At 41.8% G+C, this 16544-nt stretch overlaps 1 protein-coding gene across 2 annotated transcripts in view; it reads left to right on the forward strand.

The window, feature by feature from the left end:
• The window catches only part of eloal (elongin A, like), a 34628-nt gene extending 18315 nt beyond the window's left edge, over window positions 1-16313 (forward strand). For both annotated transcript variants that reach the window (XM_061910323.1, XM_061910325.1), the window contains exons 7-11: window positions 5798-5895; window positions 6214-6394; window positions 9917-10031; window positions 15827-15954; window positions 16102-16313. In XM_061910323.1, coding sequence (XP_061766307.1) covers window positions 5798-5895; window positions 6214-6394; window positions 9917-10031; window positions 15827-15954; window positions 16102-16163 — 584 coding nt within the window. In that variant the 3' untranslated portion in view covers window positions 16164-16313. The remainder of the gene's footprint in view (window positions 1-5797; window positions 5896-6213; window positions 6395-9916; window positions 10032-15826; window positions 15955-16101) is intronic.
• Window positions 16314-16544: the final 231 nt, after the last annotated feature.

The following is a 16544-nucleotide window of genomic DNA, read 5'->3' on the forward strand; positions in this document are numbered from 1 at the left end:
AGTTAAAGTACCAATGATTGTCACACACACACACACACTAGGTGTGGTGAAATTTGTCCTCTGCATTTGACCCATCCCGTTGTTTGGGAATCATTTTTGGTGATTAGTGGTTAGCGCATGGGTGTCAAACTCTGGCCCGCGGGCCAAATTTAATTTGGCCCTTGAGGCAATATCAAATTAACATTAGAGCTGGCCCGCCGCTGTAACACCACATTCACCGCTAATACTCATACTCGTCAACCCTCCCAATTTTCCCGGGAGACTCCCGAAGTTCAGTGCCCCTCCCGAATTCCTCCCGATTTCCACCCGGAAAATAATATTGGGGGCGGGCCGTAAAAGCACTGCTTTTGGCGTTCTCTACTTGTCGCCACATCCACTTTTCTTCCATTAAAAACAGCGTGCCGGCCCACTCACATAATATATGCGGCTCATACACACCAAGTGTATGCAAGGCCTACTTGGTCAACAGCCATACAGGTCACACTGAGGGTGGCCGTATAAACAAGGTTAACACTGTTACAAATATGCGCCACACTGTGAACCCACAGCAAACAAGAATGACAAACACATTTCGGGAGAATATCCGCACGGTAACACAATATAAACACAACCGGACAAGTACTCAGAACCCCTTGCATCACTAACTCTTCCGGGACGCTACAATATACACCCCCGCTACCACCAAACCCCGCCCCAACTCAAACCTGCCGCCGAAAAAAGGCATTACATTTGTGTTTTTATTTAATTTGATATGCTATTGATATTTTTTAATTACTATTATTTGAAACTGAATTTTGCATGTCACTATAAAGTTATATAAGCCTTGCTTTGTCAATATTCAATGCAAAACTTGTTTGGGTCCCTATTAAAGGTTTCATTTGTTCAACCTCGGCCCGCGGCTTGTGTTCACTTTTAAATTTTGGCCCGCTCTGTATTTGAGTTTGACACCCCTGGGTTAGAGTGTCCGCCCTGAGATCGGGAGGTCATGAGTTCAAACCCCGGTTCGTACCAAAGACTATAAAAATGGGACCCATTACCTCCCTTCTTGGCATTCAGCAACAAGGGTTGGAATTGGGGGTTAAATCACCAAAAATGATTCCCGGACGCGGCACCGCTGCTGCCCACTGCTCCCCTCACCTCCCAGGAGGTGAACAAGGGTGATGGGTCAAATGCAGAGAATAATTTCGCCACACCATCGTGTGTGTGTGTGTGTGTGTGTGTGTGTGTGAGACAATCATCGGTACTTTTAACTTTTTAACTTTAACGCAGACTAACAATAGTGGTAACAAGTTTGTGTACAATTTCGACATGGTCGACTGGCGAGGTGTTCCCTCGCTTACTTGCTGATCATAAATCATGCCTTTCACTTGGAAAATAGTGGCAGAGGACGTATTTCGACAAGTTGGTACACTTTGACGGCCATTTAGGACCGGACATGGCGAAAAGGCGCTTGGTCGCCCACACCCCGTGTCTTATAGTTTAGTCTTTATTTGAAGGGGCAATGCACAGAAACATTAAATTCAAAGACAGATGATATGTTCTGTACCAGATTATAGCTAAATAGCTCCTTTCTATCTGCAGTCCCTAGCTACCTAAATTAAAGGGATGCAAAAATCATCCAATAAAATCATTACAATAAAGTCATACCATATCACATAATCAAATTTAAAAAAGTCATAAAATGCCCTTTCATGGACACAGATTTAATATACAGTACAACCAGATCTCATTTACATCATCACACAAAGACAATAAGTGCTCTTTTTCCACATCTGTCATTTGTAAAACAACAAAAACAACCATGATTTTAACACACACACCTCACAATTTACAACAAAAATGCTGTCATGGATAACGATAATACACATTAAATTGACCTGCCAAACATAGTGCCCACCTTAGTGACCGTGTGAGCAGCTTTGAGTGCTCCAAAGCCACTTTTTATCTTCAATTGTAAATGTAATCGGTTAAACTTTTCAAGTTTGTTGTGAGGTTGTTCCATTCCTTTATGGCTTTATATGAAAAGGCTGATTGTGCAAAATATGTTTTACATTCGGGGTTGCTACACTGCCCCCTGGTGGAGGCTCGCGTGTTTCTGGTTGACACAGCAGATGTAAACTGGACAAAGTGCGTAAGTGGCGCTGTTGCGATGTTATTTAGGATTCGATGGGCCATTCGTATTGATGCTAATCTTTGAATATTAGCTAAGTTTAACAATCTATATTTTTGGAGAACTCAACAGTGATGGTGGTGGTGTGGTTTTCGGTCAAGAATTTTGAGCGATTGTTTGTGCAAATTTTCCAATGGCATCAGTCATTTTGCTTGCCTGCGACCAACATCCATCCATCCATTTTCTACCGCTTATTCCCTTTTGGGGTCGCGGGGGGCGCTGGCGCCTATCTCAGCTACAATCGGGCGGAAGGCGGGGTACACCCTGGACAAGTCGCCGCCTCATCACAGGGCCAACACAGATAGACAGACAACATTCACACCCACATTCACACACTAGGGCCAATTTAGTGTTTCCAATCAACCTATCCCCAGGTGCATGTCTTTGGAAGTGGGAGGAAGCCGACATGTTATACAATAATAAAAACGAGACATAATCATTGCATTAAAATAAGTTTGAGCTGCCTCAAATGTTAACCAATTCCTGATACATTTGAACGTTTTTATGTTGTATTTAAGACACTGGCAAATCTGTTTTTTTAAAGCCAAGTGTTGGGTCTACACTAACATTGTGTATTATCTCCTTATTAACCCTTATATTTGGAAAGGATGACATTTTATATTTGTTTACAAAATACTTTTTTGCCGTTTTCTTAATGTTTAAAGTAAGACGAGTCATGTAGCCATCTTTACGAGGATTATGAGACATCCATCCATTTCCTACCGCGTATTCCCTTTGGGGTTGCGGGGGGCGCTGGTGCCTATCTCAGCTACAATCGGGCGGAAGGCGTCGTACACCCTGGACAAGTCGCCATCTCATCGCAGGGATTATGAGACATTCTTAATCTAAATGGGGAATATATGAACATCCTAGCAGTCAGCGTCCTAATGACAGCCGACATTGTCCAGTAAGTGATATATATATTTTTTTTTTACATTTGTTGGCTCTCATTAAGTCTGCAGTAATGAAGAGAAAAAAGCAAACGTGATGCATTTTTGAAATTAATGCGCCTTGTATGCTTAACATTATCAATATACGTCAATATTAAACATTGTTTTAAATTTTTTCATTATCGTTACTGCATCACATATTTCAATCAATCAATCAATGTTTACTTATATAGCCCTAAATCACTAGTGTCTCAAAGGGCTGCACAAACCACTACGACATCCTCGGTAGGCCCACATAAGGGCAAGGAAAACTCACACCCAGTGGGACATCGGTGACAATAATGACCCAGTGGGACGTCGGTGACAATGATGACTATGAGAACCTTGGAGAGGAGGAAAGCAATGGATGTCGAGCGGGTCTAACATGATACTGTGAAAGTTCAATCTATAATGGATCCAACACAGTCGCGAGAGTCCAGTCCAAAGCGGATCCAACACAGCAGCGAGAGTCCCGTTCACAGCGGAGCCAGCAGGAAACCATCCCAAGCGGAGGCGGATCAGCAGCGCAGAGATGTCCCCAGCCGATACACAGGCAAGCAGTACATGGCCACCGGATCGGACTGGACCCCTTCCACAAGGGAGAGTGGGACATAGAAGAAAAAGAAAAGAAACAGCAGATCAACTGGTCTAAAAATATATACTTATAGTGTGTATACAAACCCTTAATGGAGATGTTTGGATGTTTTTTATGGGCCTTATAGGCAGAATTGAGTGCCTCCCATAGGTTCCATTTTAAGTAAACTTTAGATCACATCTATTTATTATTTAGAATGCATGAAAAAGTGACATGTATCACACTAGTGATTTAGGGCTATATAAGTAAACATTGATTGATAATGATTGTGAAGGACAGGCAACATTCCAAAAAAAGTGCAGTTCCTCTTTAAGCTAATGTAGAATACTAGCGTGTCTCAACGGGTGCGTATGATTGAGTGCACTGCTGGTGTAACTTTGTTTTTATTCTTTGCCGGAAGTAACATACAAGTATAAAGTTTTTTTTAAAGAGTTTGAAGAACTTAAACACAGTGTAGTGCAGGTCTGAGCAATCATTTTGACTCTGGTATCCAAATTTAGAGAAAAAAATGTTTTTCGGGGCAGGTATACCTGATTTTTAGGAACACTCGTACAAAACCTCACAATGTCTGATTGAAAGCTAAAAATGTTATGACAGGCCGCCTTAAACAGAATGGAATTTTACGTTTTTTTTACTGAAAGACACCGAGAATGTACATGAAAATAAAGAATGTGGGATTTACAATATTAACTATGAAGGATAAAACACTGAATATTGACAACATATGAACATCACACCCCTCTTGATCGACATATTTTACAATCAAGCGAAACACAACCAAAATGCAACAAACACAGCGAAATATGAACGCTAAGGGTAAAAAAAAAAAACCCACCTACAATCTATCACTAAGCTTTGTTGTAACTTTGCTGGCCGCTCTGGAAACACTCTGTGGAAACGCTCCCCACCCACACTGCTTGGTGCCTCGTCTGAGCTGCTGTGACTTGGATTGCCATAGTAACTAGAACTGTATATCATGCAAAAGCGCATATTCCAAACATTGAAATACTTTATATAGTTCAAGACTTACGGTCATTTGAAAGCATCACTGCACATCATAATGGGAGCTACAGTTTTGATCTTAAAGATAAAAAAAAAAAAATTATGTTCTGCGGGCCAGATTGAAAAGCTTAATTTCATGGCCCTGAGGGAGAGCCCCGCCACCCGGCGGAGGAAACTCATTTCGGCCGCTTGTACCCGTGATCTTATCCTTTCGGTCATGACCATAGGTGAGGATGGGAACGTAGATCGACCGGTAAATTGAGAGCTTTGCCTTCCGGCTCAGCTCCTTCTTCACCACAACGGATCGATACAACGTCCGCATTACTGAAGACGCCGCACCGATCCGCCTGTCGATCTCACGATCCACTCTTCCCCCACTCGTGAACAAGACTCCTAGGTACTCGAACTCCTCCACTTGGGGCAGGGTCTCCTCCCCAACGCGGAAATGGCTCTCCACCCTTTTCCTCACCTATGGTCCTGAGCTTTGGGTCATAACCAAAAGGACATGAACACTGGTACAAGCGGCCGAAATGAGTTTCCTCCACCGTATGGCGGGGCTCTCCCTTAGAGATAGGGTGAGAAGCTCTGCCATCCGGGAGGAACTCAACATAAAGCCGCTGCTCCTCCACATCGAGAGGAGCCGGATGAGGTGGTTCGGGCATCTGGTCAGGATGCCACCCGAACGCCTCCCTTGGGAGGTGTTTAGGGCACGTCCAACCGGTAGGAGGCCACGGGGAAGACCCAGGACACGTTGGGAAGACTATGTCACCCGGCTGGCCTGGGAACGCCTCGGGATCCCCCGGGAAGAGCTCGACGAAGTGGCTGGAGATAGGGAAGTCTGGGCTTCCCTGCTTAGGCTGCTGCCCCCGCGACCCGACCTCGGATAAGCGGAAGATGATGGATGGAATTTCATGGCCTTAATTTGCCCAGGTCTGGTGTAGCGGAACCTTTGCGATGAAATAACCGTGACATTTTTAATCACGGTTAATGGTAAAACCAGATAATTGTTGCACCCCTGGCTGCAACACCAAGAAAGCAACGCATGCGCTTCTCGTAGAATTCATACCAATTGCTAATTTCATTGCATTATTTTTGTCTCAGTGCTTTACGAAACAGGAGGCGTCCCGTTTGAAATACTCGAGCCGGTGTTGGAGAAGTGTACGCCGGAGCAGCTGCTGCGCATTGAGGAATGCAACCCGGTAGGAAAAGATTTAGAGCAGACACTAGACACACCTGCCAAAACATAGGGAGATTATTCGGATGTTTAACGAAAATGCTTAAATGATGACTTCAAATTGATCTTCTGAACCATGGTGTATCGTCCGCAGAGACATCATCCTACACTTTCTTTTATGGCGGAAGTTGAACAAATCGCAAAAACACAGTCTTATTGTGACCTCTGGGTTACATTGAAATGGGCCACTTAGATTCAATCGAGTAGACCAGTTGACATTTTAAAATGTAGCCCAATTAACCATACTTGGTGTGTTAGCATCCTCTGATGATCGTCTCCCCAGGTGTACATTGGCGTGACGGACAACCTGTGGGGAAAACACTGCCAGAGGGATTTCAAGGACGCCAAGCTTCAGCAGTACGAATCATGGAAAGAGATGTACCTCAGACTGTCAGAAGAGAGGGAGAGAAAATTCCAGAGATTGGCCAAAAAAATTGTCATGGACCATTCCAAGAAACCGAAAGGTGTGTACAAAGAATTACAGAATGTGGTACTGTGCAAAATGTCCTGAAGGGGAACTGCACTTTCTTTGGAATTTTCAGTTCTTCAAAACCATAATGTGAGACAAGAACACACTTGTCCGTCTTCGTTTGCAGTCAAATATCGAAAATAAGGCTCGTAGTAAACCGAAAATAAGGCTTGTAGTTAGCTACATTGGGTTGTGGCCATAATCTGAGAAGTGGGTCAACTTTGACATTCAACCTAGAACGGAAGACACAACAAGATGCTCGGAACACAAGTCTGAAAGATATAAAATTCCCAGTGAGAGCGGACGTTATACATAAAGTAATTGTTTTATTATGTTAGTAGTTTGTTTTTCATGATTTAGTGTTACACTATAGCAATGGTTCCCAAACTTTTGCAGGCTGGCGCCCCCTTGGCTCCCCAGTGAATTCCTAGCGCCCCCCCCCCCCCTACGGACAGATATGGAAACAAACACCTCTTTCTTGATATTTGGTATGCTGCAATTTGAAAAGAGAAAGGTTATACACAACATTTCATAAATAGGCCTACTTAAAGACAAAAATGACAACATTGAAGGTATGAAAAGCAATTTACCCTCTCACGTATTCATTTTCTTCCATTTACTCACAGAAAATGGTGGCGGACGTGATCTAAGGCACGCCACCCACACAATGACACACGCGCGAACACGCATATATGCACACACACACACACACACACACACACACACACACATGCACACACAGGTACAAAGTCATATACATTCGTAACAATATATATCAGTGAATGCACCACCCTAACCAGCTCAACACAACACAACACGGCGCGTTCTGGCGAGTCCCCAATTTCATGTTGACTTGAACTCAAGATGATGTTGACCGCCAGAATGCGGTTTTTATTATAAGATACAATTCTGAACATTACAAGCTTGAAATTACAAACCTGAGCTTTTGCTTTTGTAGTCTATGCTGTCGGATCTGACTGGGCCAGAGCGGCGTGTGGTAACCGGACCCTGATGCGTCGTCCACTGACTCGTCCTGCTGCACGTGTTGTGTACAAATCGTCAAACAAACGTTCGAACTTCTGACTTCGACTTCGGACTGCCGCCCCCCTACCTCCCCCTTCTTCCTCACCGCCCCCCCAGATCTTTCCACCGCCCACTTTGGGAACCACTGCACTATAGCATGACCTGCTTAGCATCCAGCGTCTAAAGTTTGTAGCTCATCATTTGTATATGCAGTCTCAAAAAGATAAGGATCCGGACCATTTGTCTGAAAGTGGTTGTCATTGGCTCTCATAAAGTCTTACGATTAGTAGTAGCTGTTTGTTGTTGAAGGAAATGGTGAACATTGTGATGTGCTCTTTGAATTCAATGCACCCAAAAATAAATGTTCCGGCAATGCTTAAAAGGATCAACTCAGAAAATAGTACTGTACATGTCATGAATGTGCCTGTTACTACATTATACTTAAAGCATGTATAAAAATGTTGTTGGATGGCGGAATAGATCACATCCCCATTGCCTGCAATGATGGTCATCTGGTACGAAACGTATTTTAGAATTTCGAATGATTGGCAACATTCTAAAAAAAAAAAAAGTCCACTTCCCCTCTAGTCTACTACTAATTTTATTTGAACAGACACATTTAGCAAGATGATGATGTTAGGTTTGTGTCCACCCTAAAATCGGTAGGTTGTGAGTTCAAACCCAGGCCGAGTTATACCAAAGACGATAAAAACGGGACCCATTACCTCCCTGCCTGGCACTCAGTACCAAGGGTTGGAATTGGGGGTTAAATCACCAAAATGATTCCTGAGCGCAGGCGTTGCTCACTGCTCCCCTCACCTCCCAAGGGGTGAAACAAGGAGATGGGTCAAATGCAGAGGGTAATTTCACCACAACTAGTGTTTGTGTGTGACTATCAGTGGTACTTTAACTTTAGGTTTAAATTTAAGACTAAGTGTTAAATTAAATATTTAGGTTTAGATTTAATATGTAGGTTTAGGTAACCGCAGGATTAGGTCTCTGCTTTTTGCAGATGATGTGGTCCTGATGGCTTCATCTGACCGGGATCTTCAGCTCTCGCTGGATCGGTTCGCAGCCGAGTGTGAAGCGACCGGAATGAGAATCAGCACCTCCAAGTCCGAGTCCATGGTTCTCGCCCGGAAAAGGGTGGAGTGCCATCTCCGGGTTGGGGAGGAGACCCTGCCCCAAGTGGAGGAGTTCAAGTACCTAGGAGTCTTGTTCACGAGTGGGGGAAGAGTGGATCGTGAGATCGACAGGCGGATCGGTGCGGCGTCTTCAGTAATGCGGACGTTGTACCGATCCGTTGTGGTGAAGAAGGAGCTGAGCCGGAAGGCAAAGCTCTCAATTTACCGGTCGATCTACGTTCCCATCACCTATGGTCATGAGCTTTGGGTCATGACCGAAAGGATAAGATCACGGGTACAAGCGGCCGAAATGAGTGTCCTCCGCCGTGTGGCGGGGCTCTCCCTTAGAGATAGGGTGAGAAGCTCTGCCATCCGGGAGGAACTCAAAGTAAAGCCGCTGCTCCTTCACATCGAGAGGAGTCAGATGAGGTGGTTCGGGCATCTGGTCAGGATGCCACCCGAACGCCTCCCTAGGGAGGTGTTTAGGGCACGTCCAACCGGTAGGAGGCCACGGGGAAGACCCAGGACACGTTGGGAAGACTATGTCTCCCGGCTGGCCTGGGAACGCCTCGGGATCCCCCGGGAAGAGCTAGACGAAGTGGCTGGGGAGAGGGAAGTCTGGGTTTCCCTGCTTAGGCTGTTAACCCCGCGACCCGACCTCGGATAAACGGAAGATGATGGATAATGGATGGTGGATGGATGGATGTAAGTTTAGATTCAACATTTAGGTTTAAATGTAACATATAGGTTAACATTTAAGATATAGGTTTAGATTCAACATTTAGATATAATATTTAGAGTCAGCATTTAAATTAAACCGAAAGCCATCCAGTCATCCATTCAATTTCTACCGCTTGTCCTTCTCAGTCTTAAATGTGATGAAAATTAGCTAAATCTGAGAAAAGCGAGTTAAATCTTAGAAATATATCTGCTAGGAAAGTGTGACTGAACTTTCACATTTGGCACTCTATAAAAAAGTTCACACAGCTCAGCATTAGCATTTACGTAACTATTTTTAATACTCAAAATGTATCATAGCTGCACCCCACATCCTTAGTTTTTTCTGTATGTGGCCCTCCCTGGAAAATGTTTCTGACAACCCTGCTTCTGGAGACACATTAATAAGTCAATTTACTTTAATGGGGACCTTTTTTTTAATTCTTCCTCATGTAGACAGTTGAAGATTAAGCCAACAGTCTTTGGTAAAACTTCTGACCACCAACAGGAACTCCATGATGTCGTATTCTACCACAACTGAGATGTTTGATATTTTTTTCTAGAAAGTTGTACAAAGTAATTTTCTTCAGTGACCAAATGGATCACCATAATAGTTGTTTTCCTGACATTATATTCGCCCTTTTTTTGATTAGGCCGGCAAGTGAAGATGGCATTTATTCACACCGTTGCTAAGCCACCCAGACATGTGCGTATCCAACAAGAAATCCATGGAACTGCGGTTCAGCAGCCTCCACAGTCTAATTGCAGGTGGGTAACTAGAGAGTAAGTTTTGATTTCAGTTTCATGTGGGACACACAACTAATTGAATGAATGAATGGGTTTATTTTGAGCCATGCAAACAATCAATCAATCAATCAATCAATCAATCAATGTATTTTATTTCGGCAATCTTCACATAAAGCAAAGAACAACAACAAGAAAAGAGAGAAAAAAAAAGAAAAGAGAATGACATAAAATACAAAAGAAATATATAGATACATTATTTTTACACCTACATTGAAAACATTACATGTGCCTAATCTTTTGTAGATGTCAAGATTGCCTCAAAAGGGAGTGGGAAGAAGTAAACTTATTACTGTGCCTAATTAATTCAAACACACACACACACACACACACAGATTAAAATGTATGTAAGTGCAAACCGCAAATGTTAAAAAGTATCTAGCTGACAATTAACAGAGCTAAACCATGACCTTGTGGGTGATCTAAAAATAAATGAGCCGCTGTTTTCTGCTTATTGTTAGTGTTTGACCTTTCTCCTTTTAATGTAGCATAACTTTGTTTTTAGGCGATGAAAACTGCTGGGAAGCAAAACTGTCTTTTTTTTTTTTAAGTGCAGGAGACATGATTCCATGACCCTCAATTATGTCTCAAAATACAAAGGAAATATTACTTATAGCTATGGTTATCAAAATTAACATGTTAACTTGTGTGATTGATCACAAAATGTTTTCGCATTAATCATGTATTTATGCAGATTACCGTATTTTTCGGATTATAAATCGCTCCGGAGTATACGTCACACCGGCCGAAAATACATGATAAAGAAGGAAAAAAAAATATACGTCGCACATGAGTGTAAATCGCATTTTTGGGGGTAATTTATTTGATAAAATCCAACACCAATAATAGACATTTGAAAGGCAATTTAAAATAAATAAATAATAGTGAAAAACAGGCTGAATAAGTGTATGTTATATGAGGCATAAATAACCAACTGAGAAGGTTCCTGGTAATTAACGTAACATTATGGTAAGAGTCATTCAAATAACTATAACATATAGAACATGCTATACGTTTAAGAAACAATCTGTCACTCCTAATTGATAAATCCCATGAAATCTTCTTCCTCGATGTCGCTTCTAAACCTCTTGTCGTTTTCTACTGCACATTTCACTACGTCCAGCTTGTAATCTGCAGTACAGGATTTTCTTTTCGGTGCCATTTTTGTTCAGCAAAAATGACCCACAATGCACTTCTGCCATGTACCTCCCCCGCCGAATTCTTATTGGTTGACGTGTGTGTGACGATTGCTAACATTTTCTCCGTCTCTTCCGCGAATGAGATAAATAATATTATTTGATATTTTACGAGGGCTTCACGGTGGCAGAGGGGTTAGTGCGTCTGCCTCACAATACAAAGTTCAAAGTCCTGGGTTCAAATCCAGGCTCGGGATCTTTCTGTGTGGACTTTGCATGTTCTCCCCGTGAATGCGTGGGTTCCCTCCGGGTACTCCGGCTTCCTCCCACTTCCAAAGACATGCACCTGGGGATAGGTTGATTGGCAACACTAAATTGGCCCTAGTGTGTGAATGTGAGTGTGAATGTTGTCTGTCTATCTGTGTTGGCCCTGTGATGAGGTGGCGACTTGTCCAGGGTGTACCCTGCCTTCCGCCCGATTGTATCTGAGATAGGCGCCAGCGCCCCCCGCGACCCCAAAGGGAATAAGCGGTAGAAAATGGATGGATGGATGGATATTTTACGGTAATGTGTTTAATAACTTCACACATAAGTCGCTATGTGTCGCGCCCCCGGCCAAACTATAAAAAAAAACTGCGATTAATAATCCGAAAAATACGGTAATCCCGCAATTTATTTTGAGTGCACATGCTCCTTTACTTTATATGGTCAGTCCTTTAGAAAAAACTGCTTTCACGTTTTGAGCAAATAAATTAAATGCATTCATTATTTTTGGATAACAATTTTTTTCTAAGTATTGGGGTCTTTTCTTAAGTTAATTTAAATTTTGCAAGTGATTAATAACCTGTAATTACCTCAAATAAAGTGTGATTACTCTGATTTAAAGGGGTCATATCATGATGTTTTTCTTATTTAAAACGCGTGTGGTCAAGATAACATGTATTAGTGATTCTTAAGTCAAAATTTTGCGTGGATTGTTTCATAGATCATCTTCAAGTCGCTTTCTGCAGTCTCTTTTAATCCGCCATTTTGTGGAAGGTCTTATTTACATGCATCCACTTCGACTACATCTTCTCTCCACCACCCATGTTGTAGTTTTAAGCACTTCCTAAACAAGTCTACTGACATAAAAGCCACGGCCCCCTGACACCCCTTCTTAACTGTCTATGCGACGTCAAGGCTTGGTTAGCCCAGAATTTTTTAATAATGAATGAGGGAAAAACGGAAATTTTAGTTTTTGGTCCGGCCCTCACTGACTTGGGTCCATTGCAAAATGATGTGCGTCCCAAAGTCACCAGCCTTGGCGTCACTATAGACAGCGATTTTAAACTAGACAAACAAGTCAATGGCCTTTTAAAATCGTGTTTTTATCACCTTTGTCTTTTAGTAAAGGTTAAACCGTTTTTATCTTTTAACCTTTTTGAACAAGTCGTGCATGCTTTTATTTCAAGTGGCCTGGACTACTGCAATGCACTTTATGCTGGCATTAGCCAAAAAGCTCTCTCCCGGTTGCAGTTAGTCCAGAACGCGGCAGCACGACTTTTAACAGGGGCCAGGAAACGCCAGCATATAACCCCAATTCTTCAGAGTTTGCACTGGCTCCCTGTTCATTTTAGAATTTATTTTAAAACATTGCTGTTTGTTTTTAAATCTTTACATGGACTGGCACCTCAATATATCTCGGACCTCATCCAAATTTACATTCCTGCGCGCGCTCTGAGGTCCGAGAGCCAGTTCAAGCTCGTGGTGCCCAAGACCAGACTTAAGACCAGGGGAGACAGGGCCTTCTCTGTGGTCGGCCCTAAGCTCTGGAACACTCTGCCCCTCCATGTTCAAACTGCTTCCACAGTGGAGTGTTTTAAGTCTCGTCTTAAGACCCACTTTTATTCTTTGGCTTTTAACACTACGTGAGTTGTGTGGTCCTCTGTTTTCTGTTGTCCTCTGTGTTTTTTATACACTTTGATTTCTATTTTACTGTTTTAATTGATTTTACCCTTTAAAATAGTTTTTAATCATATTTGTTTTTATATTGTTTTTATTGGTTTTATATTTATTTATTTTTTGTTTTTATTCAGTCATTGGTGGAGCATAATATATATATATATATATATATATATATATATACATATATACTTTTTTATTTTATTTTATTTTTTTATTTTTTTTACAATTGTTTTTAACATGGCTGTGCAGCACTTTGGAAACGTTATTGTTGTTTAAATGTGCTATATAAATAAAGTGGATTGGATTGGATAAAAGTTCACACTATATGCTACTTTGAATTAGGAATGGCAAAGGTGGAGAATGCATGTGCATGTACGAGCCAGTCTGCCACACAACAGGGATAGAGGGAAAAGTTGGTTATTGATTGCAAATGCCGGACTACCTGCGCAAAGCTCTTTGGGTAAATCTCTATTATATATATGGAGTCACACTTGGGAACACGTCACAAATTGGGCGAATCCCAAATGGCTCGTTCGGAAGAAGTATGCAACAAGGCAATATTTTTTGTATGGTTTGATTTCAAATTTTGCTACCTATTTGTACACTAACGGGTACCAATAGGTAAGAAAAGTTGGTTTTACATTATAGGTCTTATTTGAAAAAATAGTTTGACAGCACTGCTACTTTTACATAAATACAAAGTAAGTATGCACTTATTGCAAGCAGCACTGAGAGACTTGTATGTCGCCATGTTTTAAAAGGCTAAGGGCCTTTGCTTATCCAAACACAGAAACTGGAGTTGTGTGCTAGATGGACTGGTTTTTACTTTGGCGAGAGGCAATCTTTGTCACATGTTGTAATGTGACACATGTAGTAAGCCATGTTGATTGATTGATTGATTGAAACTTTTATTAGTAGATTGTTCAGTTCATATTCCATACAATTGACCACTAAATGGTAACACCCGAAAACGTTTTTCAACTTTTTGAAGTTGGGGTCCACGTAAATCAATTCATGGTACAAATATATACTATCAGCAAAATATAGGTTAATCATCAGAGTATATATATTGAAATATTTACATTTTTTATAATCCGGGGGTGGGAGGAGGAGGGGGGAGGGGGGTTAGGTTTGGTTGATATCAGTACTTCAGTCATCAACAGTTGCATCAGAGAAATGGACATTGAAACAGTGTAGGTCTGACTTGGTAGAAATATTTACAGCAAGCAGTGGACATAAATTCAGAAAGCATAAGAACAAGTACCGTATTTTTCGGACTATATGTCGCAGTTTTTTTGATCGTGTGCGACATATGCTCCCGAGCGACTCATGTGTGAAATTATTTACACATTACCGTAAAATATCAAATAATATTATTTATCTCATTCGCGGAAGAGACCAAGTAAATGTCAGCAATCGTCACACACATGTCAACCAATAAGAATTCGGCGGGGGAGGGTCATGGCAGAAGTGTATTGTGGGTAATGGAATGCTAACTGCTATATCCTATATGCTACTGCCGTAGCTATTAAAATGGATAATTTCATCGTTGGCAGTAATTTATAAAAACTGAGAAGGGCTGAACAAAAATGACACCGAAAAGGAAAGCATGTACTGAAGATTACAAGCTGGACGTAGTGAAATATGCAGCAGAAAACGACAAGAGGAAGCGGCGCATACCTTTTTGGAGTTGGCAGAGTTGTTTAGAAGCGACATTGAGGAAGAGGATTTCATGGGATTTAGCTATTAGGAGTGACAGATTGTTTGGTAAACATATAGCATGTTTTATATGTTATAGTTATTTGAATGACTCTTACCATAATATGTTACGTTAACATACCAGGCACCTTCTCAGTTGGTTATTTATGCCTCATATAACGTACACTTATTCAGCCTGTTCACTATTCTTTATTTATTTTAAATTGCCTTTCAAATGTCAATCAATCAATCAATCAATGTTTACTTATATAGCCCTAAATCACTAGTGTCTCAAAGGGCTGCACAAACCACTACGACATCCTCGGTAGGCCCACATAAGGGCAAGGAAAACTCACACCCAGTGGGACGTCGGTGACAATGATGACTATGAGAACCTTGGAGAGGAGGAAAGCAACGGATGTCGAGCGGGTCTAACATGATACTGTGAAAGTTCAATCCATAATGGATCCAACACAGTCGCGAGAGTCCAGTCCAAAGCGGATTCAACACAGCAGCGAGAGTCCCGTTCACAGCGGAGCCAGCAGGAAACCATCCCAAGCGGAGGCGGATCAGCAGCGCAGAGATGTCCCCAGCCGATACACAGGCAAGCAGTACATGGCCACCGGATCGGACCGGTGTATGATGTCACCTAGATGTCTATTCTTGGTGTTGGATTTGATCAAATATACCCCCAAAATACGACTTATACTTCAGTGCGACGTATATGTTTTTTTCCTTCTTTATTATGCATTTTCGGCCAGTGCGACGTATACTCCGGAGCGATTCATAATCCGAAAAATACGGTATATACATTTGATTATCTACAATCCGGGGAGATGGGCTGTGGAGGGGGTGAGGGTGTCAGTCAAAGGTTGAAGTTGCCTGGAGGTGTTCTTCAAGTGTGGTTTTAAAGGAGTTAAAGTTGGGGGAAATGATTTCAAAACAACAAATGCAATTATTTTCATGATTCTTCAATTCTAGCGTCAAGTCTCGAGATAGCAAACCAAAGTCTTACAATGACCCTGTGAAGACCAATACCTGCGGCAGCAGTAGCAGCACCAACACCAACTCAGGGCCAGGCAACACTCAAGACTCTCGCAAGAAAACAAGTGAGCCCGCATGAGTATTATTCATGTCCTGTTTGTACCTGATGTTCAAATGCAAATCTATATCAAGAAACTTATTTTAAATACATACTCTATTTGATGTTGTTATTGTAGATTGCATAATCTTTTATGACATGTTTATCACCACAGGGGTGGCTCCAATGATGGCAAAGTCCTTGAAGGCGTTCAAAAAGCAGTTGGGACGCCGATGAATGCACAATTATGGCTGTGTTTATTCACACAGTGTCGCTCACTGCTAGTTAATAATGTACACAATTACTATGTTTCTCTGGAAATGTGGATTTTTCTGACGATAAAATAAAATGCATTACCACGTCAGTGGTTTTTTTCCCCCCCCCTCATCCAAAGCAATCGGTACTAGTTTATCAAATAACTTGGCTCCCTCTAGTGGACATCTAAGCAAATTGTTTCTCCTGCAGTTTTTTTCCCTGAATTTTATAACAATTTAACATGTGTAACTTCTGTTTTCCTACACTAAATGGTTTGCTTGGTGCCAGTAAGTTCTAGTCTCTTTGCTTTAAATAAGTGATTTTGATTATCTTTATAAATTCACAGAAAATCACTGCCTAACA

This window comes from Nerophis ophidion, linkage group LG09 (assembly GCF_033978795.1).
Source record: "Nerophis ophidion isolate RoL-2023_Sa linkage group LG09, RoL_Noph_v1.0, whole genome shotgun sequence".
Classification (NCBI taxonomy): Eukaryota; Metazoa; Chordata; class Actinopteri; order Syngnathiformes; family Syngnathidae; genus Nerophis; species Nerophis ophidion.